Source organism: Balaenoptera acutorostrata, chromosome X, assembly GCF_949987535.1.
Source record: "Balaenoptera acutorostrata chromosome X, mBalAcu1.1, whole genome shotgun sequence".
Lineage (NCBI taxonomy): Eukaryota > Metazoa > Chordata > Mammalia > Artiodactyla > Balaenopteridae > Balaenoptera > Balaenoptera acutorostrata.
This window is the reverse complement of record NC_080085.1, coordinates 12,924,253-12,952,216: the sequence shown is the minus strand read 5'-3', so window position 1 is coordinate 12,952,216 and position 27,964 is coordinate 12,924,253. Positions and strand designations below refer to the sequence as shown.

Genomic DNA, 27,964 nt, shown 5'->3' with positions numbered 1-27,964 from the left:
ACCCAGTCAGTGGTTTAAAAACTACTTCCTTCCATCCCTCTCATACTACCCATTAACACTTGAGGGAAAAGTCACCAACATCTCTACCTTGAGGACAAGCTGGTGTTCATCTCGTTTTTTCCTCCATGAGCTATTAAGATGAATATTCAGCTTTGAATGCCCACATTTAATTGTGTATGTCTTGGCTGTATTTAGAAAAGGACTGAAAATTTTTGAATTTAGTGAGAATTATTCAGCATTTGTGAATCCAGTAGATACTTACAGAAAATTTTCATCATTTTTAGGGTAGAGGCATTTAAATTCTGGAACAAATCAAATTCTCTTTTACTTTCTTTTTTTTGGCCGCACCACATGGCCTGTGGGATCTTAGTTCCTCGACCAGGGATTGAACCCCGGCTCATGGCAGTGAACGCTGAGTCCTAACCACTGGACCGCCAGAGAATTCCCACAAATCAATTTCTAAAGTAAAATGTAGGGGCTTCCCTGGTGGCGCAGTGGTTGAGAGTCTGCCTGCCAATGCAGGGGACACGGGTTCGAGCCCTGGTCTGGGAGGATCCCACATGCCGCGGAGCAACTGGGCCCATGAGCCACAACTACTGAGCCTGAGCATCTGGAGCCTCTGCTCCGCAACAGGAGAGGCCGCGATGGTGAGAGGCCCGCGCACCGCGATGAAGAGTGGACCCCACTCGCCGCAACTGGAGAAAGCCCTCGCACAGAAACGAAGACCCAACACAGCCAAAAATAAAAATAATAAATAAAGTAAAATGTATTCTGGACCACATAATTCCTTTCCTTTAGACTACGGATTAAAGAACTTTCATTTTCCAGATACCACTCAGAAATCCCAAGCTTGAAGAAATTTCTTTTCCTATTTCTGTTAAACTATTTTGTGCATCCTTAAGTCCTTATTTTCAAATCTCAAGTTGCCAAATGCCACATACTCAGAAACTCGAGATCTCCAGTACGTCAATGGAGAGGAGATTACTAAGAAAATAAAAAATTTATAAGGAAGTATGAGAGCATCTTCTTTTTTATGATCTGAAACCTAAGAATGATATTTTGTCTCAAGCTTTTTATTTATTTTTTTGGCCATGCAGGGTATCTTAGTTCTCCAACCAGGGATCGAACCTAGGCCCTTGGCAGTGAGAGCATGGAGTCCTAAGCACTGGACCACCAGGGAAGTCCCTAATTTTTTTTTCAAGCAAGTTTCTCTGACCACTCTTTTTTACCAGAATTGCTTTAACACCAGGCATATTCAGTAGCAATGAACTCTGTAACACTGTAAAAAAGACGAACATCCTAATGGAAAACTATGGGGTAGGAGGGAGGGGAAAAAAATTGACTCCACCCTTTAGTACTTTAAGAAAGTGAATTTTAAAGTAAAAAAGCTATTCGGCTATTAACATGTAAAAAATCCAACAATTATTAATAATTTGGGGCAAACAACCAAACTTAATGCCCATTAAATACAGAAAAAAGTGTTTGGCTTAGCCAATATGTACAGAGATGAATAAACACATAAAATTTACCAAACCGGCAAAGGTTACAGTAATTTGCTGCAGGAACAGCAAAATTTATTGTTGACGGTAAATTTTTTTGTAGTCTTTATGGAGGGCAATCTGGAAAGACTTCTGTATTCATATTTCTTGATGTAATTTATCCTAGGGAAATGACCAGTAATGTATGAAAGTATTTAAGGAAATCCACCACAGGACTGTTTATAGCACAGGATTCTTTAATAGTGCAAAACTTAAAATAACTTAAAAGTCCAACAATAGGGATACTGTTGAATAAACTAATAGATCCACACTATGCAGTGAGTAAAAATAACAGTAACACTAGGGCTTGATGAAATAGGACAATGTTTGGTGTGAAAAAAAGCATATTCAACTGCAGCCATATGTTATCTTTGTGTAAAAAAAATGTGTACACACCCATACTCCCATAAGAGAGAAAAAGACTTAAAGCAATGCTCCAGTGTTAACTGGTTATCTTTAAGGGTCAGGATTATAAATAATTTGTGTTGTATACATTTTACGTTTTCTAGGTTTTCTATAGTAAGCACACTGATTACCAGAGAATAAAAGTATTTTTAAATAGGGTTCCAGGCTACATAGGCTTTTGCCAGACTTGCTAACCCACATGAGCTGAGAGCCCTCTATCCAACTACGCAGCCGCCATAACAAATAAGGTGTACAATCACTGAAGGACATGGTAAGTTTATTTGGATTTGGGACTCTGCAGAGTTCAGTCTCGGCTCCCCGACGTCCTCCTGCCGCGGCTCCTGGACCTGGAGGAGCTCCGGCTGCGGCTCCGGCGGCTGCGGCTGCCCCGGCCACGGCTGCGGCCCCTTTTCCTCCCTCTGCTTCGGGAACTGTGCCTCTCCCGGCTTTTGGACGTGTGCTTGTGCGATTTCTTGCCCCCGTGGCTCCTCCTCCTCCTCCTCCTCTCGGCCTCCCCGTTCCTCTTGTAGGAGTGGGCCGGCCCGGGGCTCCTCCTCCTCCGTGGCCTACTGTAGTAGTCATCGTGGCGGCCCAGCCGCTCCCTCCTCTCTGAGTTCTTACTGAAGCAGGAGCCAGTCCGATCCGGAGACAGGTACATGTCTCGATTCGCTTCCCAAAATTCATTGTTGGGATTTCTGAACACGTGAAGAAAGTTGCAGTGTTTCCCTCTTGGACACTGCTGTATTTCAAATAAACCTGCAGTGGCACAGTGAGGAAACGGCATTTACTGCTGGCACTTCATCCCTTTCAGAAGGTACATTTCTGATGTTCGCTTGTGATAGGACTATTTTCTCCTTACGTACATTGATGTCATAGTTTGGGTTCCCCGAATTTCAAAAATATTCAATGCTCTAACAAAGGGCACTGTGAAAAGTAACAGATCAGAACTTTTAATTAACCAGAATGCCCCGTTCCCCTACTGGATTATGGTGTGGAGTGCAACCGAACCAATGGCGACCACATTATTTTTTCTAGGGTTTTACCATCCTGCTGACTGACAATGTAGACCCCTAATTAACACTGAAGAACCAGCCCTGGGAGTCCCCCTGGCAACATGCTTTGAGGGCACGGTGGTGGGAGGACCAAAGCACTGACCAAAAGAAAGAACCTATTATAAGTAAAAGATCCTGTATTTTCTTATACTTCAAGATGATAAACACTGGCCTAATGCTTTAAATTTACCAGGTGCTTTTAACATGGAAGATTTTTGTCAAAGGTGAAATCTACTTGAACAATTTAGAGATCTTTTGGGGATTTTCAAACTTTTTTAAAAGCGGTTAATTCCCTAAATATGTAAAAGAGTTAAAAGTGAAATACCTCCATACCACACACTATATACAAAAAGTCAGTCAACATGGATCAGAGTCCTAAACGTAAGCTATGAAACTATAAAACTCTTTGAGGAAAACATACAAGTAAATCTTCGTGACATGGGGTAAGCAATGGATTCTTAGACATGGCACCAAAAGCACAAGCAAAAAAAGAAAAAAATAGAAAAATCGGACTGCCTCAAAATTAAAAATTTTTGTGCTTCAAAGGACAACATCAGTGTGAAAAGATAACCCACATAATGGGAGAGAATATTTGCAAATCATATCTGCGATAAGGGACCTGTCTGTAGAATATCTCAAGAACTCTTACAACTCAATAAGACATATAACCTAATGAAAAATGGGCAAAGCATCTGAACAGACATCTGTCCAAAGATGATATACAGTGGCCAATAATCCAATAATAAGGACACGACAAAATGCTCATTAGTTACTAGGAAAAATAAAGCTGTTATTTAAAAAATAACAAGTGAAATAAATAGTCTCCTGCTTTGGGGGAGTCAAAGTCACACTCAGAAGCGCCTCACTGAAATGGAGAAAAAAGACCCATCTCTTACAGCACCCCAGTCTTTAAATCAGGCATAATGGTTCTTCTGGTTTGCCAAAGCAAGGAATTCTAAATTCCTTTTTTTTCTCCCTTCAAATAAATGGTTTTTAAGTGAGAGCATCCATTAAGACCGGGTTGCCAAAGATTCAGACTTTATAAATTATAGATTTTGAAATAAGAGGTTTTAAGCAGGTGAGTATAAAGCAAAGCAAAGCAAAGGGTAAGGGAAGTGGTCCCCTAAGGCACGGGCAGCTCCTCTCGTAGCTCCCGGAACACTTCAATAAGAAATGGTTCAGCGAAGCCCATCTGATAGAAATCAAAACAGAACGAGCCCTTCAAAATTGCCAGCTACTCAAAGGACTGACTCATTTCCTGATTTGGCAGCTACTGCCTGATGAGTCAGCCCGACTGAATGTGCCCTGACCAGGTTCTACAGCTATAATCAATCTTTATGACACAAAAGCTTGTATTTCAATAAGGCAGGAAGTGTCATAGGTAATGTTTTAGGTGGCAAAGATGACAGAAGGTTCATTAGGGATAAAGATGGGAAAAAAACCCAGCTCAAGTGAGGAGCCAATGAATAGAAAACATTTCTGAGACTGCAATCAGGAGACGGTGTCCCTGATAGACACAACTTCTCAGGCTTCCTGCAGAGCCCAGGACTTCGAGCACCAACTTTGTCACCTATACATTGTGACCCCAGTCACCTCATCCATAAAGTGACCCACAAGGTCGGTTACAGGTCTAAAATGTGATGTACTTTATATAATGATCTCTGCTCATCTACCAGGTGAGGCAAAAGCTGTGCTTCACACCTTTAAAAGGTTGGTTTTTTTCCTAAGACTATCCCTTTATATGACAGTGGAACAGTGGGGAAAAAAGTCATATTGTATTTTACCACAAATTGCCATTTTCCATCGGGTCACTGGGCAGAATTCGCACTGAAGCTGTCGTCCTGCGTACCACCGTCCATTAAACAGAGAAAGGGCTGCTTGGCATTCTTCTTCCCTTTAAACCACAAATTAAAGGATGCACTTTAGAGTAACTTTCTAATATGCAAATTAACCCTATTGTTAATTAACCCTTGTATTTGTTTACTGTAGGACCACCTAGTTCACTGCTTTTGTGCTACCTAGGGACTCCTCATTACAGCATTCAAGGTCCTGAAGCTCACAATTTATTCAGGAACCCTTTTGTTTTTTAGTTTTTTTTACTAACCCTCCCAGAGGTTTTCATGCAAGGAAATCGACTTGAGTCAAAGCTTCTTAAACCAAAAGATTGGACCATTAAAAATGCAGAAGTGTTTTCCATTGTCAGTGCCTGTTCCTTCTCAGCTCAGATCGCTGTCCTTCCTATTATGCAATACAATGGTTAATTTATCCCATTAGCCATGGCGGCACAGGCAAACAGCAAGAGGAGCAGAAACAACACACTAACTGCTTGCTCTCTTAGCGGGCCAAATGCACACCGAAATTATTTCGGGCTTTTATTTGGGGTTCTCTATTCTAGTTACCCCTTTTCAGTTTGTGTTTTAATTTTAAAATCATATAAGTAAAAAATTAACTATATTGCAAAAAATTTAAAACTCTCTAAGTATACGAAGAATGAAATACAAATGTATAATTTTCTAATCCCTTCCATATTTCTAGGTCAGCTCTTAATATATACATTTTTAAAAATACCATGCATATGAAAGCTATGTATTCAGTGGAAAAAACCCAGATGTCAATGTAATCACAACACTATATTGTGACAAACGTGAAGATGTTTATGTTCAGAATACTTACGATTGATATTGAACATACACATTGCCCCTCAGATGAGGTTCCCAGTTGCAGCTGACCTAAGGAGCAATGAAGAATTGCATCATTAAAAAACAAACAGGGCTTCCCTGGTGGCGCAGTGGTTGAGAATCTGCCTGCCAATGCAGGGGACACGGGTTCGAGCCCTGGTCCGGGAAGATCCCACATGCCACGGAGCAACTAGGCCCGTGAGCCACAACTACTGAGCCTGCGCGTCTGGAGCCTGTGCTCCGCGACAAGAGAGGCCGCGATAGTGAGAGGCCCGCGCACCGCGATGAAGAGCGGCCCCCACTTGCCGCAACTAGAGAAAGCCCTCGCACAGAAACGAAGACCCAACACAGCCATAAATAAATAAATTAAAAAAAAAAAAAAAAACAAGACAAAAACCTAAGGAAAAGAAGCCCTCCAGTCATCAAATGCATTTTTTGTCCAGGCCAACATTACCAAAAGTTGTTATCAATCAAAGATTCCAAAATTAAGATACTACCCCACTCTCACGTCTACTTAAGGCATACTTCAGCAGATAGTAGTGCTGCAGGCCCCAAATACCTGATCCCTGTTGATCCTGACTTTTTTGTCCAAAGATATGAAATATTTCACACGTGCATAAAGATACAGAGACTATTTTAAAAAAAGAAAAAAAAATAGAGACTAGAAATCAGCCCCTATATACACCACCCAGATTTAACACTAACATTTTCCATTTTTGACTGAGAATGTTTAAATACATAAAACATGAAAGACCCAGTTGAAGCCTTTCCATCCTATTCTTCTCTCTCCTCCACCACACAGATGAACACTATCCTGAGGTTGGGTGTATCCTTCACATTCCAAACACACACACACACACACACACACACACACCCCTATCTACACAGACACAACACCCACAGCCATACATACACACAGACAGGCATATACACATATATCATATGTGTGCCATGAAATATATACATATATTATGTATAGACATACAAAGAAGTGTATGTCTGTTATGTACATATGGGTATACACATATTTATGTACATATATGCTAAGAAGCACGTATATATATTGATAAACAATATACAGTATGGCTTTGTACATTTTAAAATTGTATATAAATAATATTTATTTCACATCCTTTTTTCAAGATGTAATCATGTAAACTTAATGACTCATTTTAAACTACTGAATACTGGCTATATCAAATTATCAAATTTATTTATCCACTCCTCTAATGATGCATATCCAAGGTGCTTCCAATTTTTCATCAACAAACAGCGATGCAGTCAGCATGCCTGAATGCGTCTCTGGGCAGTAGGACTTTGTCTAGTGTGCATGACTGGAAGTAGTATGCTGATTTGTAGGTTCCATGTACTTTCAACCTCACTAGGTACTGACAAACTGCTCTCTAAAGTGGTTTTACTAATTTGCACAACCTCACCCATGCTTGATATTAGAATTCATAATTTTTTTCCCGATGGGTATGAATAACATCTCATTTTAATATGCACTGTTCCCATTACTAGTGAGGTTGAACATTGACCATTTGTCTTAAAAAATGACAAATCTGATTTCGTTTTACATAACGGTATAAAAAGGTCCTCAAATATTCATACTAATGTTTAGCATTTCTTTTCAAAATGAATCTATCAATATAATTTTACAACTTAGTTGCAGAGTATTTTTATTAGAGCATCCCAAGAGAGGCAGGATGCGTACTGACTGACACCATCCTTAGAAGGAAGACTGGGGTGGGGGGGTTTCCCTAGTGGCGCAGTGGTTAAGAATCTGCCTGCCAAGGCAGGGGACACGGGTTCGAGCCCTGGTCCAGGAAGATCCCACATACCGTGGAGCAACTAAGCCCGTGCGCCACAACTACTGAGCCTGTGCTCTAGAGCCCACGAGCCACAACTACTGAGCCCGCGCACCTACAGCCCGTGCTCCGCAACAAGAGAAGCCACTGCAACAAGAAGCCCACGCACCGCAACGAAGAGTAGCCCCCGCTCACTGCAACTAGAGAAAGCCTGTGCGCAGCAACAAAGGCCAATGCAGCCAAAAATAAAATAAATAAATAGATAAATTTATAAAAAAAAGAAGGAAGACTGGGGACTTCCCTGGTGGGCCAGTGGTTAAGACTTCGCCTTCCGCCTTCCAAGGCAGGGGGTGCGGGTTTGATCCTTGGTCAGGGAGTCAGGGAGCTAAGATCCCACATGCCTCTCGAAATCTTTAAAAAAAAAAAAAAAAGAGAGAGAGAGAGAGAGAGAGAGAGAGAGAAGGAAGACTGAAAGGCCTCAGGAGGCCACGTCAGCCGCACCAGGGCCCTTAGAGATCATTTAAGCCCGTGGTTCCCAAAGACCTGGTATTAATTTTCCATGATGAATTTGATGTTTTGGAAATTTTTCTACTAAAAATTTATTAAACAGCTTTCCATTTATAACTGCCAATGTGATTAGCATGAGCCTGGCTGACAGAATTCTCAACAAAAGGAAAAAAAAAAAACCCATGGTTAGTAGGTACGGCCTGTCGCAGATAATGGGGGTGATTTCCATTAAGCAGCCTGAGGTGCTGAAAGCAGCTCCAGCACTAACTTCCCAGAAGCAGTATGATGTAGGGACCCCATGAGGGAAAACACTGATGTAGTCCAGTCCTCGCCCTTTCGGGATGAGGAAAAGGCACAAAGAGGCAAAGAGCCCACGGCTAGTCACCACACCAGCTCCTCAGCGGTGCTTCTCACGTGGCACCGAGTCGTCTGTGGCCAGGCACTTAGAAGTACTGTGAAGACGGGAAAGTGCATGCAACAGAAAGAAAAGGTAAAGGGGAAAGAGAAATTCTGAAAGAATTTTTTAAAATCTTGAAATCAGTAGAAAGAAGGATAGCCTTGAATTTCACGAGGGCCGCAGTTACTCTGTTTCTTGGCTATTCCAACTTTCCACTGTCATTTCCAACTAGCAGAAAAAACTCACAGCTTAATTCCTATCTCTTTCCAAATTATGGGCCATTTCCCCCATCCTAACATAACAAAATCATTCGGGTTTGGATCTGATCAAATCGCAGACAGCAGGAGGCTTCACCGTGTTACGATTTGACCACTGGGCCCAGGACCAGCAGCCATTACACCTGACTTCACGCTTGCTTTAAGGAACGTTTTAAAATAACTCTGTAATCTGAACACTTCTTTTACCCCCTATGCTGCATCACAAACCATGACTCTGGGAACACTATGTTCCGTATTGAGAGTATCCAGTGAATAAAAACAAAGTAAAAATAAAAAAGGAAAAGGAATCAAGGTTTATGTTCTTGGGTAGCTCCAGAAGAAAGAACGTGCACCTTGGGTGGAAGCTGCAAGCAGGCACCATCAACACAATACAGTAACAACAAATCAACCACCTCGGTAGCTGGAGTAAGTAGAGGATTGTCACACTCTGCTCTCCATGGCTCTAGGGGAGACCGACCACGGGAGGGAGGGCATTCCGCATCATACGCAGCCCCTAAGTGAACGCTTGGATACCTATCTGCAGAGGACCTTATGCAGAGAATTCACAGGCTGCAAAAGAATGGGACCATAAAGGTACTGAATGGATGCAATATCTTTTCCCATCAAAACCTCAGAACCCAGGAAATGTCATGCTAGTACCTGTTTAAGATTTCAAGTAGTACCTCTACCGTATTGGCAATGAGGTGGATGGAGAGGGAGAGAAAAGAATTAACATTTCCTTCCAACATGACGCCAGGCCCTCCACACAGCACACGTCCCACCCAGGCGGAGAGCCTGTGCCCTCGCTTTCCCATCCCATCCGGTGCTTCAGAGGGAGGCGAACTAGTCCCGTCCTCCACACGCACTGCATGTGCCCACCTTGAACTGGATCACTTTTCCCACGTTCTTGAACTCGGGGAGCACGTCGTCATAGAAGTCCAGGAACTGCTGGTAGGTTTCCTCTTCGCTGTACTCCAGACTTGCGTCGGGGTCATAGTCGTCCCTTCTGCACTGCTCCATCCCAAATGTCATAAACATGCTTTTAATAAGAAGGGTGGGACTTGATGCCGGAAAATTGTGCTTACGTGAACACCTGCGTATGAAGGAAAAACTTCAGCATTCCAATGGTGAGAAATTACACATAAAAGGCTTGCCTTAAACTGAGATAAAGACTGAAGCAACTTAGCTGTTTCAACTGAACTGTAAGATGATAAACCCCATTCAGACTTTAAATTTCAACACTTAAAACTGTTCTAAGGGCTTCCCTGGTGGTGCAGTGGTTAAGAATCCACCTGCCAATGCAGGGGACATGGGTTCGAGCCCTGGTCTGGGAAGATCCCACATGCCGTGGAGCAACTACGCCCGTGCACCACAACTACTGAGCCTGAGCTCTAGAGCCCACAAGCCACAACTACTGAGCCCACGTGCCACAACTACTGAAGCCCGCACGCCAAGAGCCCGAGCTCCGCAACAAGAGAAGCCACCGCAATGAGAAGCCCGTGCACCACAACTACTGAGCCTGAGCTCTAGAGCCCGCAAGCCACAACTACTGAGCCCACGTGCCACAACTACTGAAGCCCGCACGCCAAGAGCCCGAGCTCCGCAACAAGAGAAGCCACCGCAATGAGAAGCCCGTGCACCGCAATGAAGAGTAGCCCCCGCTCGCCGCTACTAGAGAAGGCCCGCACGCAGCAACAAAGACCCAACGCAACCAAAAATTTAAAAAAAATTAAATAAATAAATTTATTAAAAAAATAGTATCCAGCATTTAAAAAAAAAAAAACTGTTCTAAAACTGACCAATATATTGGGTCTCATTAAAATGTAAGGTCAGGAATTATTTCCAAGTTCAGATGCCATTCAGCTGCCTTTTACTGAAGTTCAGGAAGCCTTACACATGTGGAAGCACAGGGAAAGAGGAGATGCGTGGGCATGACGGACCGTGATGAAAGGCGCACAGACACCGAGCATGGGACTCCGGACAAGGTGAGAACAGTACAATCCTGGTTCCATACAATCGCCAACAAACCCGACACTTAGAGAACGGTATTCTGAGAGTCTCAGCTAAATGGAACGCATTTCATAGTTTTCATGGCATTTTTATATTCTTTTTCTGATCCTTGCAACCTGTTAGGACAGCCAGGGCTAGTATTTTCTCCACTTTGAAAGAAAGAAAGTGAGGCCTAGAGAAGCACACGTACCCAGGTCACATGGCTGGGGAGAGAAGATCCCAGAGATCCGAGCTAATCGACAGTCTACTGCCTGTGTGTTATATGATGTGCTAAATGTAAAGAATTTGTCTTTAATGAAGGAGGTTAACCGTTGTGAAGAACAATTTTCTTTTCATAGCTTAAACTGGACCGGGTTTAACTGAGTAATTTTTTTAAAAAATCTTTTATATGAGTTTACTTTCTTATTTACTTCCTTCTCCTCAAGTAAAATGAAGGGAAAAAATGCAGCTTAAGATTCCAAATCGTCAAAATTTTCCTGATTAAATTTCTAGTTTAAAAATTAGTTAAAAAAAAAAATTAGTTAAAACAAAAATTTTAGAAAAAAAATCCCCAGAACTTTGGAAGAAAAAAAGTTGAAAAACAAGGCAGGTGTCAGAAAAATACAATGGCCCTGAAATGAATAAATGTTTAACTCATGCTCACTTTCCATTGTCTGTAACATACATCTGTACACCTAGTGAGACAATGCACACAGAATGCCCCGCATACACCATGCCCAGCTCAGAAACGTGCAATCTGTGTTCATTAAAGTGAAATTTTCTATTTTTCAAAGGACCCTCCTAGATTATTCAGTCAGAGACCTTGTAATGAGATCCATCTTCCCAAGGACAAATACCCACAGAAAAAAGAACGAGGATTCAACCTGGTTGGCAGTGTTAGCAGAACCAGAATTTTACAAGTATGAAGCACATACAGAATTAAAGGAGAAACCAATTTAACAAGGTTAAAATTCTCATGGGATTATCATATCTGAATGAACTTGGCTCTAGTACCCAGGATGTCAAGTGAACATTTGTGAGTTTTGGAACAGTGCCAAAGTCCCCATCTAGGGAAAAATCCCACTTGGCCTAGAGATAGTCCATATAATCTGAGTGTATTTAAGGCCAGCCCTACAGGTTCTACTGAAAAGTCAGCTAAGACAAGAGATATTTGGGAAGGCAGTCTAAAGTTGTGGTACCAAACCCATGTGATTCTCAGAATCACCTGGGAAGAACTGAGATTTCTCAGGTCCTCCCCTAGACCATCTGTTCAGACCTCAAAGAGTGGGAAACCCATGTTTTCAGAGTAACTCCCCACCTGGTCCTGAAGGTTAGCCATGTTTGGGGACTCCTGGTTTAGGCCATGCTATTTACTCAGATCCTTGAATCCAGTAAGACTGCCACAAAATCATGTAGTTGGACATTACCTTAACCAAAGGACAGCCAATAAATGGCATGGGTCTCCAAATGCCCCCTCAGGTAGAGCTAACTGCCTATGCCTCTTTTTCTTTTTTCAGGGGAGCACTCCAGGCACCCACTACCTTTGTCCTTTACCGAATCAAGCTACATGCTAAAGGTAGGCTGTGATTATTTACCGAAGGTCTTTGTGAGAAATATTCTCATGAAAATTACATATGCAACTGTTAATAAACCATCTATCAAAGTTACTGCCCACCTTCCTACTCAATGTCTTTATACAGTATTCCATGGGAGGAACATTTACACTCTGATGCCTGGAAGATCTTTGTCTTTCCAGAGATCCCACTCATTTCCTTTTTGGTAAGAACTACATAGCTCATTTCTGCCTGGGATGGATACAACTCCAAAGCCAAATGTATTGTACGTTCACAATAACTCACTTTCTTCTCCTTTCCTTGCTTTCAATTTCTTTTATTTTATTAAACTTAGTGTAGTAGATTGTGAGCCTTCTTTATTTTATTTTTTATAAATTTATTTATTTATTTATTTTTGGCTGTGTTGGTTCTTCATTGCTGTGTGCGGGCTTTCTCTTGTTGCGGTGAGCGGGGGCTACTCTTTGTTGCGGTGCGCTGGCTTCTCATTGCGGTGGCTTCTCTTGTTGCGGAGCACGGGCTCTAGGCGTGCAGGCTTCAGTAGTTGTGGCACGTGGCCTCAGTAGTTGTGCCTTGTGGGCTCTAGAGCTCAGGCTCAGTAGTTGCTCCGCGGCATGTGGGACCTTCCCAGGCCAGGGATCTAACCCGTGTCCCCTGCATTGGCAGGCGGATTCTTAACCACTGTGCCACCAGGGAAGCCCTGTGAGCCTTCTTTAAGTCACTTCTGGAAACAAGTGAGGTATAAATAACTACTCTGATTAATAAATTTTACTTTTCATCAGTGATTATGTTCTTTTAGGACCAAAAAAAAAAAAAAATTGAACTCCCCTCAAAGCTGTGACTCCAAGTGCAGAAAGGTTCTAGAATCAAACTCGTACTAATTACAAAAACAAAGCAACCAAAGAAATGCTTAGCTATGGGAGTGCTTGATGATGTGACAGACCTTAACAGAAAAGAACAGTTGTATGATCTGGAGCAAGTCACTGGGGCTCTCTGTGAAAGGGGAGCAGTATCTTTGTTTGAAGGGATGGTGCTGGATTTTGTAACTGCTGGTTTCATGGAATCTTATTTCACAACTGATCACTTGAATCATGCAAATACCCAAATCGCTCTCATACTTTTTTTTTGATAGTTGTGATGGTGAAATTTCGCATGCCTGTGAATATATTAAGAAAGGTTCACAAACTAATCTGACCACCGTCAGTATTTCCTTGAAATGGCTCTCAGGGATGGGTTTTGAGAGCCTGACAGTCCATTCCCCTTTTCACAAATAAGTACTGTCAACTGATTTCCTGGAACCACTTAGGACATCTCCCCTTCTCTCACTTATGCCCAACAGAAGACTCCAGAATCCGATGACCACAAGTCTTCACATTTAGGGAAATGTTAGAGACATATCATAATTGAGGACTCCTGCAGCTGGGAAACCTTACATACAATTTGGCTCAATCCCCCACCCCTACCCCACCTCCGCCAATGCAAAGGTGAACTCACATTGAGTCTCAACTGTCTTTCAAAGGTAATTCACTGTACATTTTTTCTTTGGTGGGGGATGTTTTACATCAATCATTACTATTTTGATGAAATCAAACATACATTTGGGAAACACTTCTAAGGATACGAAGGGGGGTAAAGTCTTTCTCCCCTCCTTAGTTCCCAGTTCCTCAAGAGGAGACTTTCACTATTGGCCGGATCCTGTGAATCCTTTCACAGATATTCTGGGCATATACAATCCCAGCTATAAAGTATAAGAGGAGTCACAAATCCTACATTAGTGACTCTCAATCCTGGGCACATCAGAAACACCTGAGCACATTTCAGAAATTCGGGTGCCCAAGTCTCAGAAACTCTGATTTACTCAATTTGAGGTAGGAAATAATTTTTTTCAAGCTTTCTCAATGATTCTAGTGTGCATCCAGGGTTGAGAACCACTGTTCTTAAAAAATGTAAAATGATGTGAGGGCTTAAATTAAAAAAGAAAGAGAAAGCTAGAGAAGGATCATATTTTCAAAGAAGGAAATAAAACAGCATGGATAATTTTATGAATAAAATAAACATGAGAGACAACACACAGTTTCTCATTAAATACATATGAATTTGCCTATTCATATCCCTTTTTATGATGAATAGGACACTAAGATATAATTAGATCTTTTCTTCTGCAGAATGAAAAGTAATAATTAGATTTTGCCTCAGATGGATTTATTCACCATTATGAATTATTTATCTACTTTAAGCTGTTCATTCATAAACAAGCCAAATTATAAAACTCACCATTGCCTGGCATACAGTTGGTATTTAAATATTTGCTAAATGAATGAAAACATCAACACTTAGTTTTCCACATGAATGTCTTGTTTTAAAATCATTGATCCAAAAGAGGGAGGGAACCAGAGTGTCTCAGAGAATAAGGGCAACAGTAACAAAATGAAAATACGAGCAAACACTCAGAACTTGCCATGGGCCTGCCATGTTCTCCCTGCTTTCCCTGCATTCACTCACAACCGCCTTAGAAGAGGGGTACTGCTTTTAATCCCCATTTTACAGGTGAGGGAACTAAGGCACAGAGGGCTTAAGTAACTTTCCCACCTTGACAGCCGCTAAAGCCAGATGTTGAACCTGGTGTCTGTTCCTGAATCAGAGCAGACTGAGAACGCACATTAGAATTTTCCTCTACTCACTCGGATCCTGTCTTTCACAGATATCCCTTTGGGCATGCCAGTTTTTAAAGCCTCTTTTGTGTACAGTGTTTGCCATTCAAAAAATAAAGCCAGACTGCTCCAGTCTTTTGAAATAGATTATCTCCCCATCCCAGTTGTCCCATGTGGACTAATACAAGTGCAGGAAGAAAATAAAAGCAAAAGGTCTTCAGATAGCTGTGGGAGGAATGCAAAGGAAGCCCTGCCAGAGAACTGGACTAAGCCCACCCACAGAAGAGGTATGGGGTGTGGAGGGAGCAGGGGATGCTCAGCTGGGGGAACTGGAGCAGCAGCAAGAATGCAGCAGACGCCTGCCTGTGAACATTTCAAACTCCAGCCCGTGCCAACTCAAAAACCTCAACATTTTGAGTCACTTAACTCTGACACAATAAAGCAAAACTGGTTACCTGTCTCCAAATCTGCAAGCTCCTGTTTTACTGTAGAATGGACAATTGGCTCGATCTTTTTCCATTATTCTTAATTCCATGGGTGGTTCTGGGTTTTGCCATGTGGTGCCATTTTCCAACTGTTAAAAATAACCATGACTTTACTTGGTGTTAAAAATCCATGAAGAAGTAAATGTGTAAAAGGTATTCAAATATTTTGGTCAAAAATAAAAACAGATTCATGTAAGAATATACACATTCAAGTTGTGTCACACAATCTAGACTCTACAAACAACTGTCATGAGACAGGGGCTATATGTCTCTCCTGGCTCCCCGTCACTGCCCATCATCAGGCATCACTATGGCTACCAGGAGCAGTCACCCAGGCTTCCCTTCTGTCCATCCATTCCGAAAAGGGTCGAAGGACTTCTTAGCGAACCACCCCGTGAGAGCAATCTAAGTTACTGTGAATCAAGTTGAACCATCCATCTGGGCGTAAGAGTGTGTGATGCTGGTTACACACACTTTAAGGACTATAAACAAGTCCAGTCCACCAGGGTGATCTTTGCTTTTGTTCATCAGTTCAATTTTGTTGTTGCTGCTGTACAAAGCACAGAGCCACACGGGTGATTCCCACATTCAGACAGGATCTAAGTAGCTTACCACGAAATTAACATTATTGGAAGTATTGTTTTTAAAGAAATGTTCATCGGTCTCAAATTCTTAATGAAAGGTTTTGAAAATACCTCATTTTCAGCCTGCTCCAGCATCTTCTGCACAGCTTCCTACAAATGGTGCAAACATAGGACTAATGAAAACCTCAAAGTCAGGTAAGTCACATCTGGTTTCTCTGGTTAAGAATCTCATGTGTCACAATTTTAAAAAAACTTACGCACACAAAAGGCTTCAGGTTCTAATTTGCTTTCTACAGCACAGATCTTCTGAAAAGCTTTCAAAAGACATATAGCTGAGAATCTTCATTCAACTAGGACATTTAACAGCACACATTGCAAAACACAGTCTTCTAATAATTTCAGTAATAGTATTTAGTAGATTTGAACATATATTCCACATTCTAGCTTTTAAGATGAGGTATTAGTGAATATCATAAAAGACAATGCTAGCTGAAACATCACAGACATTTAACAGATGCTACATTATGACATGAACAGCAGCAACTGGGATTGATGAAAAATCTCAAACTTTCCGATAAGGCAAAGTCAGTCCTGCAATATGCCAGTAAATTTTGACCTCCTTGGCATTTAAATAAGTTTTAAATTATGTTCGACAGACTTCTCTTCCCTAGCTCCTTAAAGCATTACATAGAAGACTCATATGTCTAGCTGCTTACTTGATTAACTCTTCCTGGCCACGTAAGGGTCCACAGTAACTTAACGTGCTCAAAACGAACCTTACTCTTCCCTACCCTTCGCCCATCTAAATGCCCCATCTCAGTAAACGGTGTTGCCATCTGACCACCTGCTCAAACTAAAAAGCTAGAAGTATGACTTGAATTCCCTTCCCCGTCCATTCAGCCTACCAGCTAGAGTTCCGCTGACTGTGCTGTGACTCACCCCAAATCTCTGTACTTCTCTGTATTAAGCACTACTGACATCCAAACCACCATCACGTCCTGTCTGCAACAGCAGCCTTCTAACTGGTCACCATATATCCACTCTTACCTCCTTGGTCACCACTCCCCACCCCCACCCCCCCATTCTATACACAAAAGTTAGAATGATCTGTTAAAGGTAAAGATATAAATTAGATGAAGTCACTCCCTGATTAAAAACCCTTTAATGGCTTCCCATGACACTTTAGGTAAAATCCTAACTCCTCCTTCCCACCCAGGAGGCCTTACATGAATGACCCTGCCTACCCTCCTGACTTCCTCCCCACCCCTGCCGCTCTTTCCTTTGGTCTCTAGGATTCAGGCACCCTGACCTCCTTTCAGCTGCACGCTCAAGGCCTCCCCCCTCTGCGTGGAGCCCTTCTCTCTGAGATCTCTGCATTCAGGTGTCAGCTCACACATTGGCTCCTCCTTGGAGAAGTCTTCCTTGACAGGCAATCGAAAGAAGTACTTTCCTACCCCAATCACTCTGTCACATGACATTCTGCTTTCTTTCTTTTTTTTTTCTAATGCTTTATTCCTTTATACCACTTAACATTACTTTAGAGCACTTAAAATGATCTTTTTTGCTTGCTTATATTCAGTTCCGCCATCCAGACACCGAACTCAATGAGTACAGATCTTTTTCGCTGCCCTATCTCCAACCCCCAGAGAAGCATCTAGCTCACAGGAGAAACACAGAATGCAGATCCCTTTATATATGCTTAGAATCGACTTCATTTTACCCACTTCTCCTTAATGTCTCACCAGACTTCCTTTGAAACAAAAGCGTTAGCTTTTATCTGGTGCCAGAAAGACCTCAATTGAAGAACATTCCACTGTTAAAATGGGAATTTATTACTCTCTATTAAAAAAATGACAAGCTCCAAACAATTTTCCTGCCCCCTAAAAACTTAGCATGATCTTGCCTCATCTGGAAAGCAGTACTCAAATAAGGGTGTTTAAAATTTGCACTGGAATTAACTGATGGCCTGAGACAAAAGAAACAAAGGTTGCTTCTATCCCATCATGACCAGGATGTAAACAAATGCATTTTTCCCCAAGATCTGGTGATTACCCAGTTTTATGCTATTCAAACATAGCATTATCACAGAAAAGATACATCCTGATGAATCAGTCAAGGAAAGATGAGTTGTGATATCTTTAAATAAATACACTGTTAAGGAGCAGCAGCAAAATAGACCAAAGCAATCTTTAAAAACAATCCTGGAAGATATAGAAGATATATACATATACCTTATAAATTCTTTTTTTGTGTGTGAGCAACTATAGGTTAGCTACAATTGCCTTTATAGCACAAGTTAGAAAGGAAGTCAAGATTTAATAACAAAAAATATTTCCTCATCCCTCAATATTTGAGTTTCTGATTTCTTTCAACCTATTAGTTCTTGCCGACACGTCCAAAGCAGTGAAGTCTGTTATGAATCAAACAAAGGTGGAAACTATACAAAATAGTATTCTCTAAGTAAGTCAACCCATATACAACAAAACCTCCGAAGAACACCATTTGCTCTAGAGTGGTACAAAGTGTAAGGCAGGGGCCAGCTGCCTGTTTTTAATCAATAAAACAATAAGGTTTTATTAGAACATGGCCACACCCTTCATTTTCGTGTTACCTATGGCTGCTTTCACGGGACACTGGCCGAGTTGGACGTTTTCAACAAAGACCATACAGACCATAAAGCCTAAAATGTTTACTCTGGCTCTTTACAGAAAAAGTTGGCCGATCCCTGGTATAGAGAGTAAGATAGGCAGAGTTGAAGAAAAACCTTCATTTAAGGCGTCTGCCACAGCACCCACCCAAAGAAGAGCATCATAAGGAAACGCTAGTGTATATCCAAACTAAAAACATGACTCTTTCTAAAGAAAAAACCAAGTCCCAACCTGACATGCCTATAGCTTACCCTTCAAGCCCAGCACCCGCCCCATCCGCTCACTAAGAGGATACGCATTGCGTTCATCCTCCTGTGACGGGAATCACCTCTCTTTCTTTCTTCTCCTGTAGCTTCTGCTGCTCCTCTTCTCTCTCTTTTCTCTGCTGTTCTTCCCATTCTTCCTTTAACTTTCTCTTTACGGAGGAAAAAAGAAAGAAGAAAGGTAATTTTTTTTCAGACTCGCTTTTTTACAACATTTCACACATGGGGCAAATAAATGAAAAACTTTAACACTGGTAAAATGGATAATATCCGGATTTTTAAAGTTCAAGGTATGTAACTAAATGAGAGTCGTTTTGGTTAACTGGTTATCTGATTAATACCATACCTCTTGTTCTTCCTGCCGTTTTCTAGCTGCCTCTTCCTTTTCCTTCTTTATTCTGAATTCTTCTTGCGCCTTCTGTTCCCGCAGCAACCACTCCTCATGTAATTTTTGCCTATTGATGTAACGACGTGATCAAATAAAAGGAATGGGCACTAATCTACAAATACATCCACACACATATATGATAGCAAATGACATTTTGGGAATGATGAAAGTATCATGAAAGATATTTTCTAGAAAGCAGTTAAGTGGGGGTAAGAGGATCAGGAGATGATTAGTGATATTGGAAAAGCACTACATTTTAGCAACTATCCTCCTAGAGGGTGACAGCATAAAATCACCACTTCTACGTTTCCTATCTGTAACATCTTTACACAAAACAATGACACTCTAGCTTTCCCTTTAGGTTGACCACAGTGATGTGTAGGTGCCAATAAAGTGAGTAACATCCAGCTTTTCACATTCAGAAAGTATTACCCTTCCTGTTCTATGCATTTTGAAAGTGCCCATCGCAGGACTGCAGCACGATAAAAACCTGGCATCTCCTGCTGTAAACCCTTGGACTGCTACTCTTTACAGTTGAGACTCTCCTGTGGTTTGCTCCAAGCACCTAACTGCTGAGAGAAGAAAAATAGAACTACATCGTGATCGTGTCCTTAAAATAAAGAAAGCTACAGGTTTTAAGAAAAGATGACAAGGAGTTACAAAAACAGATTAGTGGGTGTCTAGTTTATTTTTAGAAATGACCAATTATAAAGAGTGATCTTATCTTAAAATGGTGTCTCAGATATCCAATACCACAAGCTTCCAACTTAAAGATGGGTTATATTTCAAAAGTTTATTAGCCGATTAAGTGTTTAAAACCTAGACTGCATTTTCCCACTGAATTTGTAAAAGGAAAATGAAATATGAGAAATTGTTCTATATTACTTCAGGGACATTAGGAGTTAAATAAGGTTTTATGTCTAGTCTGGGGACCCAACCACAATTTCAAATACTTGATGGGAAAAAGTATTCCATTTCCAACTACAGATTCTAGGAACCCATCTTTTAGCCATAGTAGAGACTGGCATGTTGCATATGTCAACGTTCCTGTGTATGTCATAGAGTATATGTAGATGTTTCAGTGTGCAGAACTCTGATTCATGAATCTTTTGAGGAAGATATTCATTGTAAATAAACTGAACCAAAGTGTATATATACTTAAGACCACAAAAAAGTAAAATGTTACAAACTTTAAAACTTAATAACTTGGATATAATACTGAGAACTCTAGAACTCTGAGCACATAACTCTGTCAACCCCCTGCACTAAGAGACTTGAGCAAACTCTAGCATGGCTTTTAGCAGCATAAGGCTGTGTCCCTAGGATGACCCCATCACCTCCCACCCCCCAAGACACATTAAAATGCCTGCCTGAGAAAACTCAACGCTGCCTAGAAAATGGACTGTTTGCTCTAGCCAACACCTGATAATAGGCCTCTGCCTTCCCTCTCCTAGAGCATTACTCAAAAGGGCTCGTAATTATGAATGTGTGTCTCTTACAGCTCATAAGGGTCTCTCTCAAGGGCCTGAGAGCCATTCCTGGGAAATGCAGTCATTAAGAAGGATGAGGCCTCTGGCTCCCAGTCTCTGTGGGAGGATAAAGCCCTAACTTCCCTAACTGCCCACTAACGAACACAGCTTCCTGGTCACCTTCACAGGGACCAACTCCTGGTACTGTTCACTTTCCTCATTCTCCCTTTTAAAAGCCCAGATCGCCTCTGCACAAACCAGAATGGAGCTCAACTCTTCCCCTACTGTCAGGAGTTACTGAATAAAGTCTGTTCCTGCACTTTAACTAATGTCCGGCTCTGTTTACCTTTGACACTATACACCTGCTTTTAAGTAGTACATAAAGCCATTCAGTATTTTCAAATAATTTTCCTGCTTTTCAACAATAAAGTATTATGCAACTCGTATAGGAATAAACAAAAATCAAGGGAACACAAAGACACGTGTATGTGATTTAAAAGAAGCATCTAAGTAAATGGGAAAGCAAAAAAAATGACTTCCCTATTTCATGCTATACATATCATCTTTATCATTACAGAAATCTCTAGTAGTAAGAACAACCAGAGATATTACAGCACTTCCTATCTGCTCACACTACGTTAAGCGCTATACACTTACCACCTCATTAATCTCATTTAATCTCCCCAATTCTATGCTGTAGGTACTATGATTGATGTTTTTTTTTTTTTTTTGGCTGCATCATGCAGCATGGGAGATCTTAGTTCTCCAACCAGGGATCAAACCCGTGCCCCCTGCAGTGGAAGCGTGGAGTCCTAACCACTAGACCACCAGGGAAGTCCCTGTTTATGCCCATATTTAAGGCGAGGAAATTGAAGCTTAGAGAGATTAAGCAACTTGAACACAGCTAGTAAGTAGCAGGGCCAGGACTGCAATGCAGATCTGGCTGAATCCAACTCCCTGTTCCCAATCATTACTACTTTTTTTTTTTTTTCCAGCATTTTGATATTTCCACCTATTTACGTGCTTAGGTGGGTAACAGGAATTAATTACAAGAAAAGAAGCAACATTTCCAGTGAACACACTAAATAGGTAGACAGGATCTATAAAGTTTTTTCTCCTTTAAAAAATTATTTATTTATTTTTTATTGTGGCAAAGTATACATACCATAAAATTTACCATTTTAACCATTTAAGTGTACAGTCGAGTAGCATTAAGCAGATTCATATTATTGTGTACCACTTGGGGAAAAAAAAATAAACTACCCCCTGAAAAATATCAAAAGAGAAAAAGAGCAGAATATTTTTGTCATTTTGGGATGGGGGCGGCCTTTTGAAGTCAGACATCAAGGCCAGATATCATGATGAAATTGATGACATGGAGATCAAATTATGTGAGTAACACCATAAGCCAACTTAGGACTGATGACAAATGAGAAAAATATACATCACACACATGACAGATAAAGGATTAATATCCTTAATCAAGTAATAACATTGCTTACACAACAAACTTTAAAAAAAATGAATCCCAAAAGAGAAAGGTGCAAGACCTAAGCAAGCTACAAATAGATAATATATAAAAAGATACTCAATCCTACTAATTAAGAAGTGTACATTTGAACTCTTCTCAATACTCTGTAATGGCCTATATGGGAAAATAATCTAAAAAAGAGTGGATATATGTATATGTATAACTGATACACTTTGCTGTACAGCAGAAACTAATGCAACATTGTAAATCAACTATAATAAAAAATTTTTTTTAAATGTACATTTGAAACAATGAAATATAACTTTTCACTAAAGGAGTTTTAAGAATTGATAATGCCTAGTGTGAGTGAAGGTGCGGAGAGATGGGCACCTTGATTCACTCTTGGAAAGGCTGCAAACTGCAATCTGGATGCCCTTTCTACCTGCCCACCTACCTTTTACGTGTACTTCTCCTCTAGGCATTTTCCTAAGGAAATAATAGGACGATTACCATGGATTTATAATCATGGATACTCACTGCAACTTTTTTATAAAGTAAAAAGCCTGAATGTAAAATAATAATAAATTAATAGTAAATAAGAGTGAATTAATAGTACATGGTAAGTGAATGTTATTTAATAGTAAATAACCTGAATGTCCATCAGTAGAGAACTATAAATTATGAACAGAAAATAAATTATGCCAGTCATACAATGGATACTGTGTTGCTATTGAAATGGTTGAATTAGATCTCTGCACCAACACTGAAATAAATGTCCTATATAGCGAAAAAAGCAATTTATAGAAAAATATGTATAAATATCATCCCATGATAGAAATATACATATACAGTACATCTACAGTTTCTTTCTTACCTTCTTACTGGGGCTATCTTTGGTGTGTTGACTTTATTGAAGCCCTTTCACTGTTTACACTTCTTAATTATTTGGATTTTTTTTCAAAAACATTTACCAATGAGCAAAAAGAGTGAATAATACTTTTTTTTTTTTTAAAGACAATATCTTTTTTCAGCCCATCAGCTAGAGGTTTAAACAGTTTATCCAGGGTATTTTATAAGACCTATTTTGTATAAGACTGTATAAAGAAGACCCGTCCTAGTTAGTGAAGACTTAGGATATTCAAGTAAAATAACTGGGTTCGCAGGAAGCGCTTCAATCAGTGCTGACCTCTCTCTCTCCAACAGCCTCTCTTCTTCTCGTCGTTGTTCTTCAATAAAAGCATCCGCTGCTGTCTCCTCCTCCTCCTCCTTCTGTGACAGTCCTGAAGGAATGTAAATGTTTTAGTATACTATCTGTATATTACAAAACCTTGGTCAATAATTCAGGAAAAAAATTATATACAATTTTTCATCTTTACAATTATGGTACAAACCTGTTTTTAAAACTTTCTAATAATAAAGGGCCCCAACCGCCCAAATTGGAACAACGTGAACATTGAAAAGAACAATAATGGTAGTAGATAACACATTAAACTTAAAAAATGTATTGATGGTTCCATAGTGATACCCCAAAAGATGGTGAGGTGTGGGAGGGAACATCCACCTGTATAGAAGAATGGGAACTGAAAAATGTAGAAAGACTTAAGTAGAAAAGTCCTCACTTCTGCACCCCACTGTAGGAAGAGGATATTTATTTGGGAAGAGGATATTTATTTACACTATCTCAAAATATCAGCCCTCAGATGAGTACTAATTACAAAGGCAGAAAGATCTTTTACAATGGAGCCATCTGATTGGAAACACTTAGACCACACTTTGCATCATTAGGAGTGGAACAACTTGACATGAGAGGCCCCCTGATGTATGCAACGAGAGCTATACAGCATCAGCTTTGTAGTATTTTGCTATAGAGTGTAACCTGAAGCTAATCAGGAGAAGACAGACTAATCTAGAATGCAGGGCATTCCACAAGACAACTGGCTTGAGCTTTTCAAAATAATCAAACTTGAATTGGGAAAGTTTAAATATGGCCTGTATATCATATTACTGAATTAATGTTCCTTTATTTGTTTAGTATTATGGTCCTTATTCTTAAGAGGTGCAGGCTGAAGTATTTAGGGGTAAGGGGTATGTATATGCAACTGATATGCAAAGGGTTCAGAAAAAATTTGTACATATGTATCTATCTATCTATATAGAGAGAGAAAGTAAGGCAAAATGTTAACAATTGACAAATCTAGGCGAAGGGCTCATGGATGTTTATTGAAACATTTTTTCAACTTTCTGTACAATGGAACATTTTCAAAATAAAAACATGGGAAAATAAGTTTTAATACAATAAAAATTTATATCCTCTTCTACTCAGAATTTAAATTTGAGGAAAAAAAAGGAGGAAAACTGAAGTGATCTTAAGGAAATATAACAGAAGATCTCAGGCTAAAAGGAAAAAGATATTGTCTGTCACATATATTAAGTATAGGTCTAACCAAAGGCTCACCCAGTCCTAGATAATCACAATACAGCTGACTCTTGAACAATGCAGTGGTTAATGGGCACTGGCCCTCCACGCAGTTGAAAATCCATGTATAACTTAGAGTCGGCTCTCCACATCCATGGTTCCTCTGTATCTGTGGTTCTGCATCCTTGGATTCAACCAACTGCAGACCATGTAGTACAACAGTATTTACTATTGAAAAAAATCCACATATAAGTGGACCTGTGCAGTTCAAAACCCATGTTGTTTAAGGGTCAAGTGTGTATCTAACTGTATTATACATGTAACTGTATATGGAATCATGCTACAATTTTGCAACTTGCTTTTTATCCTTCATGTTACCTTAATTTCTGATAATGCAGCTCGTTTCAGATTATTTCAAGTAGAACTGGGGGCTAAAGAGGCAACCTGTAATAGAGAGGTTGATACTCCAGAAATTTCTACCAATCACTTGCCAACTCACTCTTATAGCAATTCTTACAGAATATTTCTATATTCTAGCCTTCTGGGTAATGTTTGCCCATCCAACATGTGCTACAACCCACAGCAGTATTTGGTAGACCGCAGTATTCATGAAGCACCACTAAGAACTGTGAGCTGGAGTAGGCCAAAGCAGGAGCAGCCATCCAGAGACAAGCGCTTAGTCTTGGATCTGCCATTAGCCATATATAATCACGAGCAGACCAGCGAGCTGCATCCTTCAATTGACTAAACTGCCAAAGCACACATCCACCTGCCTATTCACAGAGGCTCACTCCAAATGCACTTTACAAAGTTAAAGGGGAATAAAAAATCAATGAAATATGTTGGATTTAAAATATGTAAAGAAAACGAAGACTTTTAAAAAGTGGGGGCATGTTACAAGAAAACAGGTTAACAAAGTAAGGAAGCTGAAAACTTTAAGGAGGGTGGGGAATCACTAAGGGCATCAATAACGCCAACCTAACCTGTTTTTCCTTTTATCCCTGATGCTTTATCCTGCCTCTAGCGGGCCAGTTTTGAACGAATAAAAAAGAGATGCTAATACAGGCTGCAGGGCAACGCACTGCCCCTTCCATTCTAAATATCCCAAGTATTGCTGCTGAAACAGTTACAGGGTAACTCCAATGGTAAGTAAAACCTCCATGGCTATTTTCTCAAGGCCTGAGAATCCTGGTTCCTTGAGCCTGTGGACTTCAAGAATTGTCTAGGATAATTTAACAGGTATATTCTGGCTAACGTGGATGGTAACCATTATAACTCAGTACTCCTGCGTGATTTCAGTGCTTCCATCTGCATTTATAACTACACTATACAACTTTACAACTAAGTTCATTAAACAGGTAGGTTTAATATACAAATGTTAGATTCTGCCATGAAGGCCAAATGACACCACCACCAGTACAGATGAAGGTTCCACAGTATTTTAATAGGAAAAAAAAAGTGGTAAGTAACCACAGGGCAACAGTAGTAGTGGCATTCCAAACTCCACTCAGTACCATATTCACGTTGTGAGCGTCTATTTCCTATCATCCCTAACATTACATTAATGTAGATATGGGGACTTCCCTGGCGGTCCAGTGGTTAAGACTCTGAGCTTCCACTGCAGGGGACGCTGGTTCAATCCTGGTCAGGGAACTAAGACCTCACATTTTACGACTTGCAGCCAAAAAAAAAAAAAAAAAATAGGTAGATATGAATTTTACTGGATGTATAATTGTATAATTTCACTTGGTTTTGTGATTTGTAAGTATATTGCTTTATAAATCAAGTAAGTTTCACAACTAATTTTATGCATATATATTTAAATAATGTCAACAAGGGGTCTCTCATGTTAGTGAAGTTTAAGAAAAACTTGCAAAGTGTCTAAAACCCTCGACTCCTGCTGGTTTACAAAGAAAAATATTCACCGAATACTTAACTATGTGCAAAGGCTGTGCTAGCTGCTATAATTCGTAATGCTTGCACCTGTAATATTAGATGCTTCATAAATACTTAACACGTAATCAGTGGGTGATGATTCACCGTGACTTCCCCCCCCCACCCTTGACTACGTTAACATTGTTTCTGACATGGGTCTAACACAACTTTTTTTTTTTTTTTTTAAAGAAATTCACGTTCTTTTATTTATTTATTTATTTATTTATGACTGTGTTGAGTCTTCGTTTCTGTGCGGGGGCTTTCTCTAGTTGCGGCAAGTGGGGACCACTCTTCATCGCGGTGCGCGGGCCTCTCACCATCGCGGCCTCTCTTGTTGCGGAGCACAGGCTCCAGACGCGCAGGCTCAGTAGCTGTGGCTCACGGGCCTAGTTGCTCCACGGCATGTGGGATCTTCCCAGACCAGGGCTCGAACCCGTGTCCCCTGCATTGGCAGGCGGATTCTCAACCACTGCGCCACCAGGGAAGCCCTAACACAACTTTTTGAGAGGCCGTGGCCACAGCAATTCTTTTTCGGATACGGTATTTGGCTTCCTTCTGACACTGGGGCCTCAAGTTAGGACGGGAGTCGTGGGAGCAGTTTCATACACAGAAAACAGGATGAGTCCATTACCTGAGTCTCTCAGTCGAGCGAGTTCCTGCCGACGTTTCTTTCGTTTCTCCTTCTTCAGAGCGGCCCTGTACCTTTTGTGGCTGGAAAAACAAGACACAAACACACTCCAGCGTCAGTGGCCGCACCTGCAACGCTGCCTGAGCCTCCCCGCTCCTCCGCGCCCAGTGACAGGAACTCGTTTGGGTGCTCGAAAGTGAAACCTTGCTTCCCGTGTTTTAATTATAGAGCATGCTTTTACCATCACCTCGCCATCCCATGCGCAGACGGCAGGCCTTCTCCATCCCATCACCTGTACCCTTCCTCGCCTCCCTGAGCCTACAGATGCCCGCGGACAGTCCGGGGCGCGCCCAGGGAAGGGATCGAGCTGCCGCGGTGGCTCATCTGCTTCGCCCAGCTCCCCTTGCCTTCCTGCCTGCATAGCCTTCATCCCAGCCTCGGTCCGCTCCGTCCCCTTTTGTTGTCAGCTCATCTCCCCCAACCCAGCTCACCTTAGTTTCTCCGGAATCACCATTTTCTCGGGCGCCGCCATCTTGCCAGCACAGCCACGCCCCGCAAGAGTCGGCCGGAAAGGGCGGGCTTGAGGGCGTGTGCAGCCGCGCGCGGTCGCAGTCGCTGCGCGGCCTCTCGGGCTAGAGGGGGCGGGAGCATGTCTCCCCCCTGGCTGACCAAAGACGGACGACGGGAGGTAGGTAGCTCGTCTTCCAAAATCCTGCACAAGTAAATGTCTCCTTCTCGAAAAATCCTCTGGGGCTCCTAACCCGTCTTGTAAGTAATTCTTCCCTCCTAGCGCTTCCCCAGTGCGTCAGCACTCCCTCTCCCCA

General features: G+C 41.1%; 1 protein-coding gene and 1 long non-coding RNA gene across 2 annotated transcripts in view; one reads left to right on the top strand and one right to left on the bottom strand.

The window, feature by feature from the left end:
* Positions 1–1,460: 1,460 nt before the first annotated feature.
* Positions 1,461–27,964, bottom strand: ZRSR2 (zinc finger CCCH-type, RNA binding motif and serine/arginine rich 2). The gene is made up of 11 exons (XM_007198739.3): positions 27,632–27,964; positions 27,144–27,223; positions 23,348–23,441; positions 19,180–19,288; positions 18,899–18,985; positions 16,034–16,072; positions 15,309–15,427; positions 9,522–9,735; positions 5,669–5,724; positions 4,780–4,889; positions 1,461–2,699 (listed from the first exon to the last, which is right to left on the bottom strand). The coding sequence occupies exons 1-11, from the start codon at positions 27,670–27,672 to the stop codon at positions 2,248–2,250; spliced, it is 1,401 nt and encodes a 466-aa protein (XP_007198801.2). The 5' UTR covers positions 27,673–27,964; the 3' UTR covers positions 1,461–2,247.
* Positions 27,733–27,964, top strand: part of LOC130706350 (uncharacterized) — a 28,304-nt gene continuing 28,072 nt past the window's right edge. Inside the window, exon 1 of the long non-coding RNA XR_009006605.1 lies at positions 27,733–27,828. This is a non-coding gene — a long non-coding RNA (uncharacterized LOC130706350). The remainder of the gene's footprint in view (positions 27,829–27,964) is intronic.